This window comes from Clavelina lepadiformis, chromosome 1 (genome assembly GCF_947623445.1).
Source record: "Clavelina lepadiformis chromosome 1, kaClaLepa1.1, whole genome shotgun sequence".
Taxonomy (NCBI): Eukaryota; Metazoa; Chordata; class Ascidiacea; order Aplousobranchia; family Clavelinidae; genus Clavelina; species Clavelina lepadiformis.
Window position 1 is genome coordinate 4507560 of NC_135240.1, and position 25312 is coordinate 4532871.

Genomic DNA, 25312 nt, shown 5'->3' on the forward strand with positions numbered 1-25312 from the left:
TGGGGTCCAGTCTACAAAGGCATCCTGTGGTTGTACACTTGTATACTAGAGCCAATTTTAGAATAAAAATTTCAAAGTGACCGGATGTCGACTGATATTACCAGAATTAGAAATATGCTATGTTTTTCACCGAGAAATTGTGCGTGCAGAGACACAAAATTTGGTGTGCGCTGTTGGGTCATCTCTTTGTTTATTTAGTATAAATTGGTCTTCACAGAACACTGTATTCTGTATAAATATACATACAGTGGTAAATCATAACTATTCGGTCTATTTGTTTGTATTACAGTTCAGTCTGTGGTCATTTTAAACATTTACGATACGTTGGCAAACTATTTTCTTTTTCTCACTAGAAATGAAAAGTTACAGATATGTACAGACTGCAATATTTATGTTTATTTATTTATATATTTTTAGCTTAAAATGTATTTTCATTGAGTGCAGCCACATTCAAGCCTCATTCTTTGCTCTTCGCAACCTCGTTAACTTAACTACTGGTTATGTAAAATGGTCCCGTCTCCTCTGTCTGTTTTAGCCTATTTTTAGTGCTGTTTATTTTACTATTTTTTAGTATCTTATACTTGTTTCAGAGGAATAGTTGGAATTGTGTCTGAAGTTAAGTGGCTTTGCATGACCCGGCCATCCTCTATAATGGCTGATGACGGGAAGAATGCAGAGGATTTGGCAAAGAAAGAAGAAAATGAAGAAAAAACTGAGAAATCGAAGCCAAATGGAACAAAATCTCTTCCCCAAGATCTTACCAATGTTGGAGCTCAAGCAAAAACTGCAAAGACAAAATTTGCCGTTCTTAAGACTCTGATAGATGCAGTAGAAGTGTCGGATCGAGACATCTTGGATACTGTGTTCAATCTAGTGAGTGATAAAGCGCTGATAATTATACTTATGACTGTCTAGCATCTTTATTTGTAGACCTTTTTACAATAAAATATTGAATCCCGTCTACTCTCTCACTTTAACAATGGTGAGTCGAAATATTTTTTAGTGTTTTTGCTAACTGCAAATTAATATTTGGTGCTGGTGTGGGACTACCAGAACAGATTCCAAACAATTATTCATTTTCATGTCAATTGTCAAAAGAAATTCGATTCAATCCAATGCGTATTATCGTGCATAAAGCACTTGAAATATTGTTCAAATAATTTCACCTGCTTGTGGCGGATATCTTTCTACTTTCTACTCATAAATATTTTTTTTGTAGCTGGTTGGAGGAGACTTTGACCTGGAAGTTAATTTTGTGATCCAGGATGAAAAGTGCATCACTTATATGTTGGACATCATGGAAAGTTGCTCTGTGCAGTGCCAGGTTCATTTATTTGATTTCTATTTGTCAATTGTTGGTTATAAAACTTTGGGCTTGAAATCTTTTTATAAAAGTTAAGTTTGTTCCAAGTTTATGTTAAACTTGGGAAAATATTTATTTGTTTTAGGCTGAAATTTGGAGCAAATTTAAAGGAATTTGTCGTAAAAGTTACCGCAACCTTCAAGCTTGCGTGGAGGTTGGTCTTGTGCAACGACTCATCTCCATCCTGCCCTCCGCTGGTGAAGTTATTTCAGGTAAATTTGCTTAAACATAAACAATATGAGTTCATCCCATCATTCACTTTAAGAATTGAACTTCTTGTTTTATTCGATCAAATGTCTGGGATTTGTAAATCACGAAAACTCATGATTTTGTTCTAATCATGACATATTGTGACATCATTAAGACAATAATTTCAGAAGAAATGTTTCGTATGATTGTTCTCTTTTCCCATTATAGTTAGACTTTTTAGTTTTACTGAGTCAAAATGTAAGACAACAATATTATCGTAAATGTTGATTCAAGATTGTGAAATCCATGAAATATGTAGTTGTTGTTGTCTGCACTTTGCGTGAATGAATCATAAATTGTCGTCTTGCCGTGTTAACATTTTCTTATTTTTGTCTGAATGATCACTGCCATAAGAGACCATCTGTCTGTTTGTTCAGAGCTCATCATTGATATGCTGGCCTTGCTCACAAGCTACAACGTCTCTGTGAAGGAGCTCAAACAACTCCTGAGCATGTTGAAAGGAGAAAATGGAAAATGGGTTTGTTACTTCGATTTAGGCCAATTGTTTTGTCATAATGATGAAATTATTTCGTAACAATTTGCTGTTGTTTGTCAATAATAGAGGTTATGATGTGTCTAGGTCACATATCCTGTAGCAGCTGTTGCTTAAACGTGGTCATAATTGTTTTATTGTTAAAACTAAAGTAATTTACAACATCATCCAACTCCGCTTTTCATCTGAACCACAATCTTCTTCTTCTCCATCACCAGCCCCCATATGCTGTCAAGCTCCTTGGAGTCCTCCAGACAACGACTGAGCGACAGGGTCCTGATTGTTTCTTCAACTTCCCCGGGAAGCGGGACGCAGCAATCGCACTTCCCCCGTTGAAGTCGTGGCCGTATGCCAACGGCTTCACTTTCACGACCTGGTTTCGAATGGATCCACTTAACAGCCTCAGGGTGGACATGGACAAACCTTATTTATATTGGTGAGTGACGTTTTCCTAAAATCTGCTTCATTAAATATGACATCACACACACCTGCTGCCCATTGAATGGCGTTGTGCTTGGTTTCAAGCTCAGCTGTTGTTGGTTCATCTCATTTTGTTCTGTTTTATCAATGCATGAGAAAGCGTGACATGAAAACATTTTTACTTGATTGATTTTTTCATTGCTGGACCTCTCAGAGGTTCTCTTATATGTTCTATGCACATGAGCAGTGATTGTGTGCAGTTGTACGTGTGTCCTTGGCTAACCCTGCTTTATTCTGTAATTATAACATTTAAAATATAGTTCGAGTGCGTGGTTTATTACCAGACCTGTATTTATATTTGTTTGGGCATTCTCTTCGCAGACATATTCCAATGCTGACGTTAATCTATAAATAATTAACCAGCACAGCAGAAAACTGTGCCGGTGATATATTCAAAGTGATGAAACCCTCATTGAATTGCTGCCCATGCTTGGACCATACAGTGGCATAATTTCCATTGTGTCTAGAACAAGTTATTGATTATATGAGATGATATTGACCTGAATATATGTCATCATTATTTCCATTGTTCCTGCTGTAATCACAAAGCAAAGATGAATTCCATTCAACGGTTCAACTTGTGTTTTTGTTCAATGCTTTGCTCATAAAATTTTAATTTTTTCAGTTTCCGCAACAGCAAGGGCATGGGTTACTCGGGACACTTTGTTGGCAGCTGCTTCATCGTCACCATTCTCAAAAGCAAAGGGAAAGGATTCCAGCACTGCCTCAAGTTTGAATTCAAACCACGAAAGGTCTTGCTTGGATTATAATTTCTTTAATGATTCGTTGTCTATGTGTGATACACTACATAGGTTAGGTGGACACTCTCACACTCTACCTGCAAACCATCTCTGTTTCCAAGCAATATTGGAACGAATGACATGATAATATGTGAATCTTTGATTGATTAGTGACAATGTCTGATTATTTACAATGCACACATTCACATACGTACGACACTCACTGAATTGAAATTCACTTTAATGTTACTTCGGCACGATTTCATGAATTCCCTGCACGACTCTGTGGTTTAGACTGTTTATATTTCGCACGTTGCGGCCGCTTTTGCTCGAAATCTGGCACAAGCTGACCCTTGAATAGTAACCATTGTGTGGGCTGCATTGCAGTGGTACATGGTGACCATCGTGCACATCTACAACCGCTGGAGGATGAGCGAGGTGAAGTGTTACGCCAACGGACAACTCGTCTCGTACAGTGAAATGAACTGGAGCATTGGAGGAAATGACGTGAGTTGTGATTTCTATCTTTCAACGGTTTAAAATGAACAACAAAGAAGATTGTTGTCGCAAATGACATAACGTTTGTCATATTGACTCATTGTTAAACCTTCTTTGAAATTAACCCTCTGAGCACAATTGCAGATCACTCTGACACGTGTTCTACTTCTGTTATAAGTTCAACCTTTCAGCTTTTCAATTATAAACGATTGCGTGGTTTTGGATTTTTTTCTAAGTAAATTTGTTGTGTTTGGGCTTAGGAGATATTTTTGCTACGTAAATGAACATGAAATCGTGTCTTTCCCTGCACTGATTGAAGGCTAGCTGGAACGTATGTGGAGTTACGTAACATTTCCGTAATTTGTTGCAGCAATTCGACAAATGCTTCCTGGGTTCCGCCGACACGATGGGAGACGACTCCAGAGTGTTCTGTGGACAGATGACGGCGTCGTATGTGTTCAGTGAAGCCCTCAACCCATCGCAGGTCTATGCACTCTACCAACTCGGACCAAGTTACAAGGTAGGGACACCGTGTGGGAAATAGCTTGAAAGCAGCCAAACACCAACCTGACTTGACGACTTCTGTCAACAGAATCAATTCAAATTTCCTACGGAAAGTGACCATCTGCTTGCCAATCACCATCGCAAGGTTTTATATGAAGACCACAAGCTCTCTGACGCCATCGTGTTGGCGTACAACCCAAAATCGACAGACGGCCAACTCTGCCTCGAGTGCTCTCCACGGTCGCACAGCCGAGATGTTGGTGCCGATGCACAAAGGTGGTTTGTCCACAGCCCCCACGCCCTCATGCTGCCGGTGAGCTCCATCACTTGTTATTCTGCTTGGCTGTTTTAAGAATGTGCTGTAGCTTGAGATTAAGTCGTTCTTGTGTCAAGTCACATCAGCATTAACATGCAACGTAATTTGGAGTCTCTTGTCAACACGTTATCCAGACCTTTCTCATTCTTTTTGGGGATTATTAATTGTTTGATTTCTATGTGGCAGGATGTCAAAGCTGTCGTTACACATTCAATTCACAGCGCACTTCACTCAGTAGGTGGCGTCGAAGTGCTCTTCCCATTGTTTGCTCAACTCGACTATCAACAGAAAGATGGCTCAGTCGAAACCACAGTCTGGTAAGTTGGTAGTTGGTTGTGACATCACAAACGATGTTGATAATCCTACGCAGCTGATTTGGTGCTGACGATAGTTGTGAGGAAGCCGGCATTGTACTCGCATAGTTTTATTTCGGAAGCAGATGAGATACTGGTCTAGTTTCCACTCAATTACCGTCATTTTTTCCTTCCAGTTCAACTTTGCTTGACTTTCTACTTCACTTGTTGAAGGGTTCGGTGAAAACGCAACAACAAGTTCTACAGGGGAAAGGATTCCTGGTCATTGGCACTCTGCTCGAGAGGGCACATAAAGATCATATAACTAGTTCGTTCAGCTTTCATTGTGAATATTTCTGTTAACTAATCAACTATCTGTTCATCTCATGCTGTGTTGCAGTGGACGTGCTCAATACTCTGGTCTCGATGTCAAAGTTTCTCGATCAACTCCCCAACGGTGTCCCCCTCATGAGGCAATTCTGCGACCACATTCTGTTCAACCCTGCCTTGTGGATCCATACAAACACCAAGGTTTGGCTTCAATGCTTTGCTTGAACTTGCTGCTCTCAAAACACCACCGTACGCGCAGTGTTGCTGTCTACCGATGTTGTAGTGGTTTTATCAATCAATAGTTTTTGGTTTGTATCACTCAATCATTCAGTTTTATCAGTGGTTTTATTCATCAGGTGCAAGTGTCGCTCTACACTTACCTCGCCACCGAGTTCTCGTCGTCGCCCACAATTCAGACCAATCTACGCCGAGTCAGCACCGTGCTTCTGCTGATTCATTCTCTCAAGCACTATTACTGGGTGGTGAATCCCCAGAACCGATCTGGGATTATTCCAAAAGGACTCGGTCAGTTGAGATCAGAAGTTGTGGAGTTTGCACACTTTATCATCTCCTTACTTATTTTATTGGGAAACGATAAAATTCGCAGAATTAAAAGTCCATAAACATGAGAGAGAGTCGTAGACAAATTGATTGTCAGAGTCACTTATAGTTTCCATAAAGCCTCATTTTAATAAAATGACCCAGGAAGAAACGCTTATTCACTCAATAGTCTTCGAAGCTTCTACTCCACATGACACAAACATTCATCTTATTCTTCGTCTTCTTCCAGATGGTGCTCGGCCCTCCAGTGATGAGATCCTCTCGCTCCGAGCTTTCATCCTCCTCTTCCTGAAGCAGCTCGTCACAAGATCTGGCACGATCCTGGAAGATGAACTCCAATCGATGCTGGGATATCTCCTCACCATGCACGAGGTATGTCCTCATCTTTTCATCTTTTATCCTCTTCTGTTCATCTTTAATCCTCTTCTTCTCTGCTCAGGATGAAAATATTCTCGACGTTCTTCAACTCCTCGTGGCGATGCTCAGCGAACACGGCTCCACAGTGACACCGGTGTTTGACCAGCAGAACGGAATCGCGGTTATCTTCAAGTTGCTCGGTTCTAGGTCCGAGGTGGTTCGTGTCCACTCCTTGAAGCTGCTCGCTTACTTCCTCAAGAACTGCTCGGACAAGTGAGTCCCGACTCTGACAAAGTGTCACCCACACAATGGTTCATGTTTAAGCAAATTCTTCATAGAGAGTATCATGCCAATTGGAGTGTTATTCATTACTCCATTGTTATGAAAATAATGTAGTGATTGTGGTGTTTGTTATCATCATTATGACATCACAATACACCTTAGGCGTAAGAATGAGCTGATGGAATCTCAGAGTCTTTTCATGTTGGTTGGCGAGAGGTTGCTGATATACGCCGACCAACTGACCGTATTGACATACAACGCAATGTACGAGGTGCTGATTGAGAACCCGTGCACCCAGATCCTTCATAAGCCCCATCAACACCCAGCCCCGTCCACTTTCATCCACAACCCAGGTAACCCCCGCACCGGTTAATTACCATGAAATTCACACAATGGATAGTTTGCCTATAACTAATCTATCGCTTGAATATTCAGTTCGTCTGTTGTGTTCTGTAAGTTATATGATGTCAATTAAATCCTTGACCTGGCATCCACAGCGATGATGAAAGTGACGGCTAATATGCTCCGGCAGTGCCCCAGTGAGAAGAGTTTTGAGATAAAAATGATCTTCCTCAACGACCTGTTCATGCTCTTCCAAGCGAATCGAGATAATCGTCGCGTTCTCCTCCAGCAGTCCGTCTGGCAGGACTGGATGCTGGCGCTCGGGTGAATGAGCTGAGAACAGGCTCCCTGGGAATTGCACCCACGCAAGATGCATTCACTTAATCAATTTCTAACTTAGATATTAAACCACAACCAGGTTTATAAGATCGTATTCACAACCAAACCAGTGAAAAAGTTATGTCACTACAGAATATGCGTGGGTGCGAAACCATGGTTACTGAGAATAACTTAACGTCGCTTCCCGAGATCTTGCTAATTTGAAGTAAACATCGAACAATGTTGTCATGGTCAGAGTGACAACTTTAATCCTTTCATTGTTCCCATTTAACCATCCACTTCTGCTTTAGCTATCTTCATCCAAAAACATCGGATGAGTACAGATGCCAGGAGCTTGTGTACCAGCTCTTCAGAGTCCTCCTCTACCATGCCATCAAGCTGGAGTGGGGAGGATGGAGGGTTTGGGTGGACACGCTCGCCATCGTACACTCCAAGGTGATGATGTCCAGTGTCCGCATATTAACTATGAATGCTCTCACTGAGCATTGCAGCTGTGACTTCGAGTAAGAACTCTTGAAATTAGCATCATTACTCTCTTTTTCCTTCAGGTGTCGTACGAGCAGCACAAGATCTATCTTGAGAAGATGTACGAAGATTACAAGCAAGCGGAGCAGCATAGCAAGGCATCCGGACACATCACTGCAATTACGAGAGCACCTGCAAAGAAGCAGGAGCAAATTGTAGAAGATGCGAGTCAAGGTAAAATCACCTGATCCTAATCCTTATACAAGCCGGGATGATGTTTTAACCACATCCTCTTCTCATCAGAAGCTCCTCCTGCTATTGAGGATGCAGCATCCGGCAAAGTTACTCCTCAGGACGATGAAGTAGAAGTCACTGTGGAGGTTACAGATGCTGATGAAGAAGAGGAGGAATGCAAGAGTAATGAGGATGCCGATGGAAGTCCAGATGATGAAGAAACCGAGGCTGCTGCTGCAGAGAATTCCGCTGAAGCAAAAGATGAAAACAAAGACGACAGTCTAAATGAGAAACACACTCTTCCACTGAATGAGGATGCCTCTAGTGGTGATGAATCCACTCAAGAAGAGGTTGTCACTCAAAATGAAAATGTTACTCAGGATGAGGTTGTCACTCAGGATGAGGTTGTCACTCAGGATGTGGTTGTCACTCAAGATGAGGTTGTCACTCAGGATGAGGTTGTCACTCAAGATGAGGTTGTCACTCAGGATGAGGTTGTCACTCAGGATGAGGTTGGCACTCACGATGAGGTTGGCACTCACGATGAGGTTGGCACTCAAGATGAGGTTGTCACTCAGGATGAGGTTGTCACTCAGGATGAGGTTGTCACTCAGGATGAGGTTGTCACTCAAGATGAGGTTGTCACTCAGGATGAGGTTGTCACTCAAGATGAGGTTGTCACTCAGGATGAGGTTGTCACTCAGGATGAGGTTGGCACTCACGATGAGGTTGGCACTCACGATGAGGTTGGCACTCAAGATGAGGTTGTCAATCAGGATGAGGTTGTCACTCAAAATGAAAATGTCACTCAGGATGAGGTTGTCACTCAAAAAGAAGTTGTCACTGAGGATGAGGTTGTCACTCAAAACGAAAATGACACTCAAGATGAAGATGTCACTCAGGATGAAGATGTCACTCAGGATGAAGTTGTCACTCAAGGTGAAAATGTCTCAACAGCTGCGGATGCCACAAATGAGGAGGAAAAATCACAAGATGAAGCTGAAAGTGGGAAGGAGGACATTAGTCCAGATCCTAATGTTGAGAAAGATGCTGAAGATGAGGTGGAAGAAGATGAAAGTTATGGTCCTGCCTCTGAACATCAGGAACCAACTCCCAGAGAAGATGACGGTGAAAGCGCCGAGCAGGATAAGAAAGATGATATCCAAGATGAAGATGAGGGCAAGGATGTTGAAGAAGTTCCCATCGAAGCTGCATCCTCCAAGCAAGAGAGTGGAGCGAAAGAAGAGCATGGAATGGAAGAGATCGGTGATCATGGAGTCGAGTCCTCTGACTCCAAAAAGCATGTTGATGACTCATCCAGTGATCCTGGAAACAGTGATGAGATTGGAAATGAATCTTCGGAGCAAGAGACTCCTCCAGAACCTGCTGATACTTTCAGAGGAGAGGAGGCCCCCCAGGAGAGTCCGGATGCAGTCAAAAATGTAGCAAAGGAAACAGGAGATCGATCGAAAGATGTGGATGAGCCATCTGTGAATGCTTCACCAAAGTCATCTGCTGATGAAAGATCATTGGAAGCTCAATCGGTGTGAAAATTGTGTCATAGATCTAATAATGATGTCATAATACTTTTAATAACTTCCGATCCTGGAAGCAGTGAAATTCAGTAGTAATTGTTTGTCATTTATATTTTAATAACTGTGTTGGGGCACAGCAGCAAGATTTTACTGCTCACTTCCAATAACTTATGCAATTCATGTTCCAATATCTAAGTCTATGAAACAGTGCTTGCATATACCCATAGCTACTTTGTCTTACTTATGATGATAATTTGCAGACATATGGCTCATATAATGACATAGCACTAATGATCTTGCTCATGAACCATCATTATGACCTCACAGGCATCATCGTCACAGCAGCAGTTTAGCCCGGGTCCCCGCACCGTCGTGTTTCGAGTTCCCGAGTTTAAATGGTCCGACATCCACTTGAGATTGCTAGACGACCTCTTTACTTGCCTAGAGGGCGACATAGAGTCATGGAAATCGTAAGTTGGTCGTGACGTCATTCACGTGCACGCTTCATCTTATTCATATCATGTGTCGCAGAACGCAAGCTCCTCTCAATGAGATTGTGAACAGCAACGACAATCTCATATTCCTCCACAACACGATTCACCTCGTCTCGCAGATGGTCGACAACATCGTCCTCGCATGTGGAGGCATCCTCCCCATTCTATCCTCCGCCACCTCGTCCACCGTATGGCCATAGAAATATCACAATTTTCCATCAATCATGTAATTTTTGCGCAACCTCAGAGTATTAATTGTACATCTTGCTTTCCAGTACGAATTGGACATGATTGAGTCAAGTCACGGACTCTCCATGGAGTCTGCGTGGACTATCTTGAACCGACTCGCTTTGTTCACTGATGTCCTCGTGTTTCAGTCGTCGATCAACCTGAGTGAAATTGAAGTCGACAAGAACATGTCTTCGGGAGGAATACTTCGCCAGTGTCTGAGGATTGGTGAGACATTAGTCAAGTTTCGTATCGATTTCTTCTCTTTCTTGTGATTATTAAAGTGACTTTGTTGCAGCGTGCATGTGCGCTGTCCGGAACTGCCTCGAGACTCGCTACCTCCGACAAAGCCCCAGTGTCCCATCAACCCCCAATTGTCTTCATTTATCCTCAAATGGGAAAGCATTTCAGAATGATGTGAGATGATAGTCTGTTAGATATGAGACGTCTAATCATAATTATTTTGAACACACTTCTGGTTGTTGGAGTTGTAAAGTGTCACAATGGTTGGCATCTGTCTTGTTTTATACCTAACAAGACTCCTCCTGCAGAATGATGTGTCCCCTGATGACGATGATGATGAGATTGTTTCTGCTGTGGAGGCGGCCAGCATCTTGCTCTCACTGATGTCAAACAAGTTCACTCCCATCCTAGACCCTTTCATGCTCCTCCAGGATGCAGAGGTAGAGAGGTTGAGAGCGACCATCTACAGGGATGTGGTAAGTTCTTGCATCATGCATCATCCTCCGCATCCGGATTAACTCCTCCCCTTCAGGATGATGGGAAGCAGGCTCAGTTCCTTGCGCTCGCCGTTGTCTACTTCATGTCGGTCCTCATGGTGTCAAAGTATCGGGACATGTTGGACCCAGACAGCTGCAAGAGGCTCCAGGAGGCAACCGTCGCAAAGAGAATGTCGCCCAAAAAGAAGTTACAAGGTGTCTATTAGGATGTTTCATTTTTTCACCATTTTGGAATTTAAAAAAGCTTGGGGTCTCCCTAGGCGGTATTTTGGGCACAATGAAAGAATCTGAACTTTTTTTAAATTTATGACGTCATTTTGAGGTTGCACCCCCTTGTTGAAGTTTCAATAGGGGTGCATTTTTATGAATTGGCGGTACCTTGGTAACCGATAGAGCTAGAGCTATGATCAAGGTCTCAAAAGATGCAGAACAGCTGGTTTCCTATAACCACTCAATACATTTTAACTGTATTTTTGCTCTAGAAAAAAAGTTATTTGAGAAAAACCAAAATTTTGACATATTTTGCATACAAGTCAACATGTCAGATTAACTATTAATTATTTAAGTAAATTACTGATGGAAATATTTCAAAATAAAAGAATAAAAACATTTGTGATGCAACAACAATTTTAACTAGTATAAAAAAACAATGCGATTATTTTAAAAGTAATTTAAAAGTTTAATAATCCTTAGTATACTGGGACGCTCAAGTGGTAGCCATACTAGTCAACTTGGTGGTTAGTGCTTTTGTCTTACAGTTGGTTTGAAGATGGCACTCACCAGATCAGCTTTATCCAATGCTTTTATTAAATATTAAAAGCTTGCTGGCAATGTTTTGCCTACCAACATGGATGTTTTGAATCACTATTATTTTGAAAGTAAGCGCTTAAGTGAAACAAATCGAAAGTTCATCCGGAAAGCACCAGCTTTCAATGATGTTAAAAAGAAAATTGTCCAAGATGTTGCTGATCTTTGGATGAAAGCAAGCTTCTCAACAGTAAGCTTGATAAGGATTGTTACCAAGCTAAAACAACTGATTAAGAAGTTTAATCTTACACGAAAAAAGAGCAAAAAAGATAAAAAAATGTGATATTTTTAAAGAAGATTAGTTAACAAATTTATTTGACATTTGTAAGTGCAAGTGTAGTATTGAGGAAAATCCATCACTGAAAAATAAAAATCTTGCTTGCAGTTGTGTTTTTGAAGACCAGATACCTTCAGAAGAGATTGATTTTCTCAAAGATCAGCAAACCACAAGAAAATGATCATGTCCTCAGTTACTGGAACATCAGTTACAGGGGAAGTACAAAAAAAGGAAAAGTGGTAGACAACAGTTTCTGCAGTGACAAATTCTGCTTGTTAGGGTTAGCTTCTCATTGTCTTACATTGTTTCAGTCTATGTACCCTCCTTTGTAATGATACATTTGCATCTAAAAGCTTGTGATGGTCCTTTTCTTACTCTTTTTCCACGCAACCTTCTTCTTGCTTATAGAGAAATCCAGCCAGATGGTGCTGATATGGTAATGAAGTATTACTTGGATCATGCGGTACAATGGCTTAACCATGAAAATGTGGCTTTAAGTGTTTATTCTGAGGTGCCACCATACCCAATCGAGGCTGTTAAATTATCCACTTTCATGCCGCTATCCATCGATGTACATAACTTGTTTGTATGAATGTAATGCTGGTTTAAAGCAATTTTTCACATTGAACAGCAAACAAGCACCTTGCATTGCTTCAAATGACGTTGATCCAGAATTTTAGAAAGCCATTGAAAACAATAATAGGTACAATGAAAGGAAAATTGGATGGTTGAAATATATTCTGCCGGACAAAATTCGTCAAAACAAATCTACTCTCAGGTGTACTGATTTTCGTTTGCAAGCATACCTGTGCAATACGGATAACAAAACAATTAGCAAGGACAGTGGTTTTTTGTGTCAACATGAACTGTTGTTTGTGTCGGTTGTTAGTTTAAAGAATAAAAATAAATTTGAATAATAAATACCGTTTGTTAATTGGATTACAGGACTGTTCTTACACAGTAGAGTAACGCATAAGTTGAAATCAAAGTCGTAGTTAACACAATTGTTTATTCAATCCTTCCCGAAATACCGATATAACAGTTTTTTACACGAACTGCTGTAATTTTAAGTTTATTTTAGATGTATTTTTGTATAGCTTACCTATAAAACCTTTTGCTTTTCATGGCGAAGGCCAAGGTAAAAATTTACAATCATCACCAAGGAAAATAAAGGTCCAATTGGGAACTATATGGTGATTTGCATACAAAATTTGTCAAAATTTTGGTTTTTCTCAAATAACTTTTTTTCTAGAGCAAAAATACAGTTAAAATGTATTGAGTAGTTATAGGAAACCAGCTATTCTGCATCTTTTGACACTTTGATCATAGCTCTAGCTCAATCGGTTACCAAGATATCGCCAATTCATAAAAATGCACCCCCACCGAAACTTCAGCAAGGGGGTGCAACCTCAAAATGACGTCATAAATCAAAAAAAAGTTCAGATTCTTTCATTGTGCCCAAAATACTGCCTAGGGAGACCCCAAGCTTTTTTAATTTCCAAAATGGTGAAAAAATGAAACATCCTAGTGTCTATGGAGCATGGTTGGGTGGAGTTTGCTCGTACTTGCGTAGATGCTGCCAGAGTTTCCGACATAAAAATATGAATGTAATAACCCTAGGAATAAATTTGTTGCAGACCATGGAGCTCACATGCCGTCGTCCCCGAAAAGTGTCAAGTTTATTCCGGAACCTTCGACAACAGCAACCTCCAATGGCGTAGTGTCTCCAGCAGAACCCACCAATCAGAGCCCAGAAAAAGGTTTGTAAGTCCAAGTGATTAATAAATCGCTGACTAATCAACTTTGACGAACTGTTGCTGCTCACAGAGATTGAGATTGCTCCAGAAGCAAAGCAGCCGGTGTCAAACAAGCTTTCATCAAGCAGCGTGCAGGTAACACAGTGCAAGGTTCCATTAATTTTAATGATTTTGTGGACGTAGTTACGTAGAAACTGTTGAAAGTTTTTCAACTTCTTAACATAGAACAACATAGGCTCAACATAGAACTTCAAAGTTGAATCTGATTTTAGTTTTAAAGCATGTTATTTTGTTATTTGCTTGTCTACTGAAGAAAGTTTTATTTCTACTTTTGCCATGTTAGATATTTTGATAAATATAATATGAGTTTTATTAAATTTAAGTTGAAGCCTGGTTAATTTGATTTTCATCGTTTAATTTGTCTTAATTTCGGTGTGGGCAATTTTGAAAGGATATTTTGCGAAACTTGGCAAAACGAACCGATGACGACAACAATGCATCTGTCGCCCATGAGCGAGTATCGCCAAATCTTTTTCCCGTTCAGGTAGCAATGTGTCGTGCGTGTAATTATGACATCATAATTTATGAGTGACTAACCACCTTTGGCTCTGTGTGTGATGGAAGATTTTGGCACCAATCCATGTGACTATGTTAATTGCTCAATATCAGATTTGCTTGGAATGTTTCATGACTTAGAGCCGCTTTATCAAACTAGCTGAAGCATGTGTGTTAGTGAATGCATGTCTGTCTTATGATCTGTTCATTAATTATTGGTTCATGTTCACACCATTGACATCGACATTTGTTGAAGATCTTCATTAATTTAACTGCAAACATCTTGTTGGCATGTTAGAAATTAGAAATGGTCTAAATGGTTAGAAATTTCTAGTTGAATGAAAGGAATTGGTTAATTTGAAAATATTTTATTATAGTTCCCCGTTAATGAGAGGATTTTAATTAAAAGTTTGTGCCAGGTGACTTCGATCCAGTCGACATTCCAAACATTTGATCGAAGCGTCAAGGTTCAAGCCAAGCAGGACAAAGCACCAGAAGGTTCAACTCGATGTGACGTCACAATGACTTGATATAAGACCATCATCTTATTTTTGTTGTTTGCATCAGACACATCCGAAGAGGAAGCAGAGAGCAAAGAGAGAGCCATAGCAACAACCGCGGTTGCCACGGCTGCAGAGGTTGCCGTGACGAACGGGGGAGCTGACCACGACGACCTGCCCCAGATCGACCCTTCAACTGTGGCCATAGTCGAGGATGGTGAGGTCAAAGTTGAATTAGTGCAAAAAGTAGAGTGAGGAGTGAGTTTGTAAGATGCGTACTTTTGAACAGAAGCGGATGTTTCATCGAGGTTGGAGCGTTCCATGGACAAACTTGCTCCTCTTCTGCGAGACATCTTCCTCGATTTCTCCTCCTTCCTCAGCAAGAAGTTGGTTGGGAGCCATGGTCAGGAGTTGCAAGGTGATTTGTAATTCTTTGTTTATTTGACTTCGATATTTCAGTTGCGAATGTCTGAATAGATATCTCTGCTGGAATACTGTAATTGGCATTCATAAAAATAACCTTTTTAATATAACAGTTAATCTTTATATTTATCTCATCGTTAAAACGGCTGCTTCAATAAACGAGTGAATTCTAACAAAAGTCTTCCCTCATCTCTGACAGGATTCTCCTGCATGAAGTCGTACGCGTCAGTCGTGGAGCTCGTCATGCTGCTCTGCTCTCAAGAATGGCAGAATTCGATCCAGAAGAACGCCGGCCTCGTGTTCATCGAGCTCATCAATGAAGGAAGGTTGGTTGCAATGCTGACTCGGATAACTAGCTTTGTTACATCAAACACATATGACGTCATGACAGTATATTGACACCTCCCATATCACGACAGGTTGCTCTGTCACGGGATGAAGGATCACGTGGTTAAAGTGGCCAATGAGGCGGACTTCATTCTGAGCAAGCAGCGTGCAGAAGACGTGAAGAAGCACGCCCACTTCGAGGTGATTATTGGTTGTCTATGTCTTTGCGTGCCGTGGTTGCATTTTTATCAACTTGCAACATCTCTGCAGTCGTCGAGTGCCATCTATCTTGCCCAGCAGAGGGAGGAAGAGAGGCAGTGTGACTCGTTGATCACCGCCGCCAAGCATCGAGACCACGCCACCGCGCATGCTCTCAAGAACCGCATCACCAACATCCTCACCAACAAGCTCGGAGCCTGGGGATCCGCTTTCAACAGGTGCTTTCTTATTGGATGCTCGCATGGAGTGTTATGACATCACTGTTTTCATTGTAATCCAGTGATTATGTTTCAGCAAACGGCAAAACGAGTTCTGGATGTTGGATGGTTGGGAGGACGACACTCGACGACGAAGAAGACTCGTCCGGAATCCCTATGGAAGCTCCCACAAGGAGGCGACGTTGGTCGTGAGCAAAGAATTAAGTAAGTGGCAATGTGATGTCTATGTGATAGGACGACAACATTGTTAGAAGATCAACATGTTTGTCTCCTTGCGCCAGATGTGGTTCCGGATGCTGCTGATCCCGGGAATGTCCCTCGATCCCCATCCAGTTACAGTGTCCAGGGAGCCGAGCAGAATGCACTCGCAGAAGAGGAACTCACCATGGACGATGCCGACCAGGAAGAACTCCAAGGTGGTGTTGTCATCATGATGTCATAGTGACGTCACAAGTTGGTTGTATAACCATATATTAACATCACAGGACCGGTGTCGTACAGCACAGAAGCAGATCTGATTTCTCCAGGAGTGTGCCTCCATGGGGTCTTCTCCATCACTCCGGAGGAATTCTTCTTCGAAGTCAGTGAGCAGCATCCTTCCTTCACCAAAGCTGATCATAAGGTGAGTGACGTCATTATGACCAAGCATCTTCTGATTGGTCGCCCTGCACAGGCTTAAGTGTGTCTGTAAGTTGCATCTCCGCTTACTTGGGTGGAGTGTTTTTATTTATTGATAAAAAATGTTGTTTAATGTGGAAGCCAGATGTTGAGATGGTTCCCGGTAGTTAGAACGAGCTTTCATGCTCTTTATGTTTATGGGTTGTAAAAGTTTTCGTGAAAAGTCATGCCACATCATTCTGTGGGTATTTTGAAAAAGAACGAGTCCAGTTTTATGAAAATTTCTTCCGCTTTTAACTTCCCAAGACGTGAAACTTCTCCATTGGACATTGTTATGACGTCAGTGGTTAGTAGGCCGACCATGCTTGGGATGCGTGACGAGTGATGACGTAGAGTCGTAGACCGTTCGCATGGTCGGTCATGGGCTGTGCGGCATTTTAACCAATGACAAAGCAAACAACTTCCTACTACGTGGGAAAGTGGCGCCAGAGAGCAAAAAGCATGCCTATGATTCTTGCTAAACATTTAGGCTTTGACCATAATTTAATACTTAGCCGCGCTACCTGAAAGCCAATAATAGCGCTCATTGAAAAAACAAGTATATCGTGAACAGTTGTTTCTTGATAATATATCAGACACACAACAGAATTTAAAGGCGATGGCTTGAAAAAGGTTTCAGATTCACTGCATTCACAATTAACAGTGACCGGTGATGTCATAATACTGAGTGTTACCGCAACAAAGCAGCAAAAATATTCCTTGAGCCTTTACTAATGCGGGTAAGATTTTAAAAATGAACTGGTCAAATATTTCCTTCCTATTGTGTTGTTTTATACCGAGCAATCAACGCGGCATATTCTCCATTCATCATTCATCGCTTCAACTAAGCTTCGATTATTTCCACATAATGCGAAATTTTTAATCTCAGTTTATTGACCTTTGCCCCCTGCCCACTTAATTTTTCCGCTCCACTGCGTCCATAGTGTCGTAGAATGCCGATTGACAGAAAGTCCTTACAGCGCACCTGCCGCCGCATAAGTAGTGGGATTATGCGCATTAAATCCTATCCTCGGATTAATTCGTTTTCCCTCGCCGAAACCCTCTTAGGAAATTGAAAAGCGCTCAATATATTGTTACGTCATAATCAGCTTTTGTTCATGACGCCAGATATCTCACTGTACCTTTGGGAACAACGAAATCATCAGGTTTTGGCTTCATTTCACTTACGCGCCGGTGTTAGGGCGGATGCAATGCTTGGTAAGAACGCGACCCCCACATAGAGGATTCTGAAAATTCTGAACTTCCCCGGGTCGTCACAGGACTGCTGCCGCAAGTGTTCGGCTGAGTCCTTTGTAACGTTCTGTTCTTTCGTTCCACGCTGCAGTGCGTGCGCTGCTTTTTACGTCATAATGCGCTGGCTAGAACATGATTTATTTTACCAAATGTGATAAAAAATCATTACGTCACAGTAAAGCAGGTCACAGTACAGGTGATGACGTCATGAACTTTACATAGAAAAGTCTTAAAAAATCCGGAAAGCGTTTGTGATGTCATAGTCGCGGCATCTCACAAGTGATCAAAGCTTTTGCTGTTTGTGATGATCTGACGCGTCAGGCACCACACCTTGCGTGCGGCCTCATCGAGGGATGGCGTGGCGCTTGTTGCGAATAAGTCGACGCCAGGCAGGAAGTAGTGTGGCAGCCTGTGGCATCTTAGACAGGAGACCAGCTGCAGAAGAACCCCCTGAAATGTTTTATCATAAAATGTTCTTGGTGATTATGACGTATCTTTTGCGTAACAATACTCACCTTTAATCGGTCGCCGATTGATGACGTATTCCATTCCGAGTCACCTGGGTGTTTCTCGCATTCATAAAGCAAAAGCATCTTCATGTGGTAATTGTTTAGGGGACTTCCGGAAAAATCCAGATGCCTTTATTTGTCACAATGATTTATTCGCGCCACAATAGGGTTTATTACGTCATCATACCTGTCTCTGAGTGTCTTGAGTATGGAGAGACATCTTCTTCTGCATCCTGATGCACATTCCAGCAATCTATCCTCCGCTTCTGCGAATGACATCATCCATGCGTCGCTCTCCGACGAACTACGTTGATAATCACGTCATCATTGGGCCGCTGTACATCTCATAAAAGCTTATCTTTATGTCGTGATAATGCACCTGTTCATTTCGTTTGTGACGACACAATCTTTTGAGAGTAGATTGAATCCTATCGCTTTCACTTCCGCGATCTTGCTCACAGGCGGCCACGAGGTACCGGGGTCAGGCCAATGGTGGGCGCTGTTGGGCCATAATGCGCTACATTTGAAAGCTGGGATCACCCTCACCTGCGTAAGATGTCGATGTAGCGTGCGAAGCATTGGGAAAATAATGAAAGCTTTATCCTCACCACGATTGAGTCTCTGATTCTGAGTTTCACTTCAGTGGTGTCGTGATCCAGTGTGACCATGCTGCCGTAGTTGAGCTTGCCGAGGGCTTGAGCGACCAGACTCAGGAACCTCGACCTCACCTTCCTCGCCGACAGATACCTGCGTCACAAACAGCATTATGACGTGTTCATTGATGTGTAAATCCTCCAGGACTGACCCGGATGCGGTAATGAACTCTATCCATAGCGACATGCTCCTCTTCCTCCCATCACTCAGCTTGAGCATTGCGCATCCCGGGATCGACCTCTCCTCGTTGAAGGTGAACACCCCGGTGTGGTTCAGACAGAGCACCACCTGGTATTCACTTGGGGAAATCACCTCGAGACCCTCCACCCGACCCTCCGTCTCGTTCAACGCTCTTCAATAGAAAACCGAGTCTATTACGTCACAATAATGCGTTTATGACGAGTTTTAGCAAACCATCACCCCAGAAAGCGTGGCTCCCTGCGTTGAACCTCCTTCAAGATGCTGGCGACGATGCTGCCGACATCTTGGACTGTCTGTGACACTTTCACCTTCCTCGGCACCACCCGCTCGCTATGGAACTTGTTCACATGGTATGCCAGCGTCGCCCGTGACTCCATCATCTTGCTATTGTTACCTCACAACTTATCCGCAAATCTAGAACTTTAACCCGAATTCCTGTTCGACAATAAATCTACTACTGTTTGTTATGTCACACACAGGGCTACTATGACGCGTTGTTGAGCGACCAATCACAAAGCTCTCTCTCTGCTCTGTCGCATGAAAGTGACCGATTTTCAAATCTCATCGTTCTCTCAACAAAACATCACAAAGAAAGCATGATTATGACGTCACTTCTCTCATATCGCGGCTTAATACGTCAATCATCGACGATGCTCCAATCAATATTTCCACATCTGCGCATATTTTGAACAACTTCTAAACCCTCCCTTCTCACTTTAATTTTATTAAACTTGCCTTGTGACGTCACACCGAAGATGAAAGGTCAGTGTGCCGACTTTTGAATCAAAGCATTGTTACGAAAGACTTGACGATACGCAGATGTTACGTTTATCCTAATTTGGACCTGATAGCTTGAAACTCGGGGAAAGTCCCTAAGATTTTAGGAAATTTTTGTTTTTTGACAAAATTTTCTGTTAAAAACATGAAAGCAAATTCTCAAATTCCAAATTTAACATCGCGCGTTCAGTTTCATTCTAAGCGCAAACGCCTCACATTTTCACCATTTGGACCAAATCGCTCATTTTCATGCTTTAAAGACCGGAACGATGTCTTAATTTTTTCCGACATTTTCATAAAATTTTATACATCTGCAAACACAGCAGATAATTAGCAATCAATGTTTAAAAGTTGCTGTCTTAAAATTACTTCGCGGTTGTCGAAGTCTAGCTTGAAAAAACCGCCCTCACGCGGGGGTATATAGTTTTAATTCCGCCATGTTCATATGCCCATGGTGAGACGACCTGCTTGTGGGTTTGTTGCAAGTTCCTGCAAATACCAACCAGCTTGCCTATTTACTGCTCTTACTGAACACAAGACCTGATATGAAATTATTGTGACCTTGCACAGTGCATTGTGCGCTAACAAGCAGGTATTATTACGTCCTATCGATCATAGAATGTCTGCCATTAGGAATGCTGCCACTATTTACAAGGCAAGCTTCATGAATAATTGATCGCAATAAATAATGCATTGTGTTTGATCATGACTCGATACTGTGATTGATTTTAAACGGGACGATCAGGAGCGGGAATATCTGCGATCGTTACTTCAGGCGACACTGAACAGCCTTCTTATCGCTGTCAACCGACGAATGCAGATTGCAAATATTACGTCATAGACGACGTCACGACAAAATGGTCGTGAGGATTTGCGCAGTGTTGCAAGGGATCTTGCATTCGTGCGGTGCTCTTTGATCTTAGCGTTATTGGTTGACGATAAGTGTGGCAACTAGCGCACGTCACACACAGTAGCAGTGAGGAAGCACAATGACGTATAAACTGTGATGGTGATTGGTTGGCCCCAGCGCCTGGCCAGTTGGTTTGAGGGGAATGCTTGCTTGGCACCATGCTTCATCATCTTCCGGTTCTTCCAGCAATCTTGTTCAACTGGCCACTTATGGGAAAAACAGCAGGAGCTGGCGATTGCTCATGGACCCGCCCCGAGATTCGAACTCGCGATCGCGCTCGGTTATAATTTCGCGGCAGTGTCTCTTCCCCTGCGCCACCGGGGCCAACATGCAGTAGAATGAGTAGATGATCGGATCCGACGTCATATTTCACTTCGTGTCCCGGCTTCATTCCCATTTGTCCTCCACAGATTCTGGTCCACACCGACGGCATCCATGGCAAGTGGATGTTCCAGGAAATCCGCGCCATCTTCTCCAGGAGGTACCTTCTCCAGAACAACGCCATAGAAATCTTCCTCGCGAATAGGAGTAAGTCGGTCGTCACCCTACGTAAAGGACTCGTCTATTTGTGACGTAACAAGTGACATATTGTTGCAGCTTGCGTCATGTTTAATTTCGAGGATAATGAGATTGTTAAAAAGGTCATTGGCTTCCTGCCAAGGGTTGGAATTGGAACCGGATATGGACTTCCGCAGGCGAGGTAATTCAATTGTTGCGTAATAATCTATCACAATAAATAAAAGGGGCCGCCCCGCACTTAGTGTATTTTGCTTCTGTTGACATTTTATTTTTATCAGGCGTATATCTATGGCGACACCTAGACAATTGTTGAAGTCGTCGAACATGACCGGGAGGTGGCAGCGGAGGGATATCTCCAACTTCGAGTACTTGATGTTCCTCAACACAATCGCAGGTTCGTTGAACTTGAACCTGAGGTTATCTGTGACTTTTAACCTTTCAACTTTAACCTAAGGTCGAACTTTCAATGACCTCAACCAGTATCCCGTGTTTCCCTGGGTCCTTTCTAATTATGACGTCAAAGAGCTTGATCTTTCGTTGCCTAGCAACTATCGCGATTTATCGAAGGTGAGCTGTTTATTACAAAATTTGACGTCATTAGTTTTTGTGTCTGGTTTAACAATGTGACGTCATAACGCAGCCAATCGGAGCGCTGAACCCGAAAAGGGCGGCATACTTCCAGAACAGATTCGAGAATTGGGACGACCCAAACATCCCAAAGTTCCACTTCGGAACCCACTACTCCAACGCCGCCTTCACGCTCGCCTGGCTCCTACGCGTCGTGAGTTCAAGGTCAACTAAAATGACATCATTATAACGTCATAGTTGAAAAAAATGCATGAATCGCAGGAGCCGTTTACTACAATGTTCCTGAATCTGCAAGGGGGGAAGTTCGACCACGCGGACCGCACCTTCCACTCTGTCCTACAGTCCTGGAAGAACTGCCAGCGCGACTCTCATGACGTCAAAGTACGTCACTTCCTCTTTCATGTCTCAACTTTTCTTGATTTTGGGTGATTCACATATTTATTATGACGTCACACAGGAGTTGATCCCGGAGTTCTTTTATCTTCCCGAGATGTTCGTCAACTGCAACAAATATAATCTCGGCTCCACGAGCGATGGAAGCAAGATTAGTGACGTCATACTGCCGCCATGGGCGCAGTCTGCTGACGACTTCGTGCAAACCAACCGGATGGTGAGCTCGTCTGTGCGCAACCAACATAATGACGTAATAACGAATGATGTAACAATCAGGCGTTGGAGTCAGAGATAGCGTCGTGCCAGATCCACCAGTGGATAGATCTGATCTTCGGATTCAAGCAGCGAGGTCCGGAGGCGGCGAGATCAACAAACGTCTTCTATTACCTGACCTATGAGAACAGCGTCGACCTGGACCAGATCAAGGTGAGATCATGACCATATTTGTAAGATCATCTTTGCTGATCTTCTTCTTCCTCCAGGATCCAGTGGAGAAGATTGGGCTGATGGAGCAGATCAAGAACTTCGGTCAGACTCCGAGCCAACTCCTCACCTCGCCCCACCCCCCTCGAAGCTCAGCCATGCATGTCGTGAGTACAACCCCTCCGTACCCCTGTCACGTGATCTTTATAACAATCCTCATTACGTCATAGACGCCGATGATGTTTAAAGAATCCGAGTCTCAAGACGTCATAATGGTGTTGAAGTTCCAGAGCAACTCCCCGGTAGTGTGCGTGGCGGCCCACACCCACCACAGCCTCAGACAACCGGCCGTCGTCACCGGCACCAAGAACCTCCAGTTCTGCCTCAACAAGTGGAACCAGGTTAGTTATTAACTTATTACGTCACTTTGCAGTCATTATCGATGACGCAACGGTCTGAATTGTGATGACGTAAGATCTATGTTTAGGTCCCCGAGCCAAAATCGACAAGTACGCCATCTGGTGTTGAAGCGCAGAAGCCGGAAGTTCTTCCGATCGAGCCGGATCCGCTGATGAGTGAGTTCAGTTGCAATCGCGTTCGATGTCTATGAACAATGACATCATAATCCCGTCATTATTAGATTCGTCGGGCGCGTTCTACAAGCGGCAGATCAGCGACATGTTGGACCAGAGTGTGAAAGTGCACGCCGGCTGCTTCGTGGTCACCGCCGACAACCGCCACATCGCCTCCTGCGGATACTGGGACCGCAGCTTCAGGGTCATCGCCATGGATACGGGTAATTCCCATTCTGGACATATCGAAGAATGTCGTCACATTGTCTATGACGACCTATATTGTTACGTCACAGGGAAGCTGACGCAAGTCATCTTCGGACACTGGGATGTGGTGACGTGCCTAACGAGGTCGGAGACGTACATCGGAGGAGATTGCTACTTTGTGTCCGGATCCAGGGATGCCACCCTCATGCTCTGGTACTGGAGCGGTCGACGGAGTCTCGTAGTAGGCGAATCCAGCTCCGCAGGTATCTGCATCACGTTCGCCATTTCCTGCTCTCTATCTGCCTTTCGTGACGTCATAATGCTTGTTTTTTAGACGAAAACCCGACACCGAGGGCGGTGTTGACAGGACACGACACGGAGATCACGTGCGCAGCGGTGTGTGCCGAACTCGGGTTGATCGCGAGTGGCTCACTAGAGGGCCCCATACTGCTCCACACCATCACTGGCGACCTCTTGCGGTCGCTGGAGCCTCAACTTTCGCCGCAGGCTGGGTAGTAGCGCCATCTTGTGGCTGTACAGATTTAAGCAATTCGTTGAGGAAGTCACGTGATCGATTTATGTTCCAGAATTGTGACCCCACGCCCTGAGTTGATCGTCTTTACCGGGGAGGGGATGATTATTGCGTCATACAGCGACGGACTTCTCTGCAACTACACCATGAACGGGAGGGCGCTAAAGAGCAAGACAGTCGACGACAAACTTAGGGTAGGTCCCCTGTGCCGTGTTGTTAACAAAACGATGCATTATTATGACGTAACAAACGGTATGACGACAGGCGATGCTGAGCAGCAGCAACAGCCAGTACCTGGTGACGGGGGGCGACAAGGGGGTGGTGCAGGTGTGGAACGCCTGGGACTTCAAGCACCTCTACACCTACCCGCAATGCGATGCCGGCATCAGGGCCATCGCCATATCACATGACCAGAAGTAAGTACGCTCCAATGACGTCATGAGCTGTGTTATGCGACAATAACTCGCAAGTGTTGCCATGGGTGATAAAGTGATGCAATAGATGGAATACACGAATAATATTAACTGGGGCATCACAGTCAAAGTGTTAAGTAGAGCGTAGTTTGATGCAACTTTATCTCATCAGGACGATTGTCACCGGGATGACGTCAGGAAGCATAGTTGCGTTTCACATCAACTTCAACAAGTGGCACTACGAATACCAGAACAAGTTCTGATTGGTCGAGACTGACAAGGATTGATTACACAGAAGAGATTGTGTCGCAGGGCTGATGCGGTACAGTGCACACCTCGTATATTTGCTCATCTATAACACGCTGTACATGGTGCTTTTAAATTTGCGACAGTTTTTCAGTGTCCTAGTGCTTGATGTTTCTGTTTTACACATCATCGTGCAATTTGATTTCGTCCTGAAGATTCCTATTTGTATATGATGTCTATTTTAGCTGAATGAGTGTTTACCAGTGGCATATCAACCGATGGCTTATGTAATTGTGAAGATATATTTATTATAAAGCAGCATTCTTGGTGTTGTGAAATAATCATATAACCTCTAATACATTGTGACTATTGGACCTGAAAGTTGAAATGGTTGCACATGTCTGTTAGGCGGGTAGGTGCATTATTTTATTGATCGCACAAACACAATTTCAAATCAAACATCCAATTAAATACAGTATCAGCATGAGGTAATATCCATGAGGTATTAGCATGAGGTAATCCAATTAAATA

General features: G+C 43.1%; 2 protein-coding genes across 5 annotated transcripts; one reads left to right on the forward strand and one right to left on the reverse strand.

Annotated features, from left to right (window-relative positions):
• The first annotated feature begins 572 nt into the window (after positions 1-572).
• Positions 573-25155, forward strand: LOC143461931 (neurobeachin-like). 3 transcript variants are annotated; one of them, XM_076959884.1, is made up of 57 exons: positions 573-873; positions 1220-1324; positions 1449-1575; positions 1990-2090; positions 2324-2541; positions 3211-3337; positions 3713-3832; positions 4194-4343; positions 4416-4640; positions 4830-4960; positions 5134-5264; positions 5337-5467; positions 5623-5791; positions 6057-6199; positions 6267-6457; positions 6629-6819; positions 6964-7132; positions 7438-7582; positions 7696-7846; positions 7916-8232; positions 8467-8507; positions 8724-9390; positions 9709-9851; positions 9913-10063; positions 10151-10331; positions 10402-10520; positions 10655-10822; positions 10879-11038; positions 13565-13687; positions 13755-13819; positions 14136-14228; positions 14617-14737; positions 14807-14956; positions 15029-15157; positions 15362-15488; positions 15582-15690; positions 15760-15926; positions 16003-16130; positions 16208-16342; positions 16412-16548; positions 21299-21416; positions 21486-21588; positions 21686-21801; positions 21862-21974; positions 22048-22188; positions 22257-22376; positions 22453-22605; positions 22665-22814; positions 22871-22978; positions 23042-23212; positions 23299-23386; positions 23452-23607; positions 23680-23853; positions 23925-24102; positions 24178-24316; positions 24387-24538; positions 24708-25155. In XM_076959884.1, exons 1-57 carry the CDS (start codon positions 631-633, stop codon positions 24796-24798), a joined length of 8670 nt encoding a protein of 2889 aa, XP_076815999.1. In that variant the 5' UTR covers positions 573-630; the 3' UTR covers positions 24799-25155. The 3 variants fall into 3 exon arrangements, with proteins under 3 accessions (XP_076815999.1, XP_076816007.1, XP_076816015.1); XM_076959892.1 differs by having other exon boundaries at positions 14659-14737; XM_076959900.1 differs by lacking the exon at positions 14136-14228 and having other exon boundaries at positions 14659-14737.
• On the reverse strand, positions 17962-20236 carry LOC143473186 (putative nucleotidyltransferase MAB21L1). Of its 2 annotated transcripts, none has more exons than XM_076970063.1 (7): positions 19421-20236; positions 19152-19352; positions 18955-19093; positions 18726-18892; positions 18534-18650; positions 18353-18476; positions 17962-18272 (listed from the first exon to the last, which is right to left on the reverse strand). In XM_076970063.1, the coding sequence occupies exons 1-7, from the start codon at positions 19579-19581 to the stop codon at positions 18111-18113; spliced, it is 1071 nt and encodes a 356-aa protein (XP_076826178.1). In that variant the 5' UTR covers positions 19582-20236; the 3' UTR covers positions 17962-18110. The 2 variants fall into 2 exon arrangements, with proteins under 2 accessions (XP_076826178.1, XP_076826177.1); XM_076970062.1 differs by having other exon boundaries at positions 17962-18287; positions 19421-20232.
• Positions 25156-25312: the final 157 nt, after the last annotated feature.

Coding starts and splice junctions, on each gene's coding strand:
- LOC143473186 (XM_076970062.1), bottom strand. CDS start 19,581: ATGATGGAGTCACGGGCGACGCTGGCATACCATGTGAACAAGTTCCAT. Junction 19,353..19,420: donor AGGGAGCCACGCTTTCTGGG/GTGATGGTTTGC, acceptor TTTCTATTGAAG/AGCGTTGAACGAGACGGAGG. Junction 18,288..18,352: donor CAATCGGCGACCGATTAAAG/GTGAGTATTGTT, acceptor AAAACATTTCAG/GGGGTTCTTCTGCAGCTGGT.
- LOC143461931 (XM_076959884.1), top strand. CDS start 631: ATGACCCGGCCATCCTCTATAATGGCTGATGACGGGAAGAATGCAGAG. Junction 2,091..2,323: donor AAGGAGAAAATGGAAAATGG/GTTTGTTACTTC, acceptor CTCCATCACCAG/CCCCCATATGCTGTCAAGCT. Junction 21,802..21,861: donor GTTCCTCAACACAATCGCAG/GTTCGTTGAACT, acceptor CTTTAACCTAAG/GTCGAACTTTCAATGACCTC.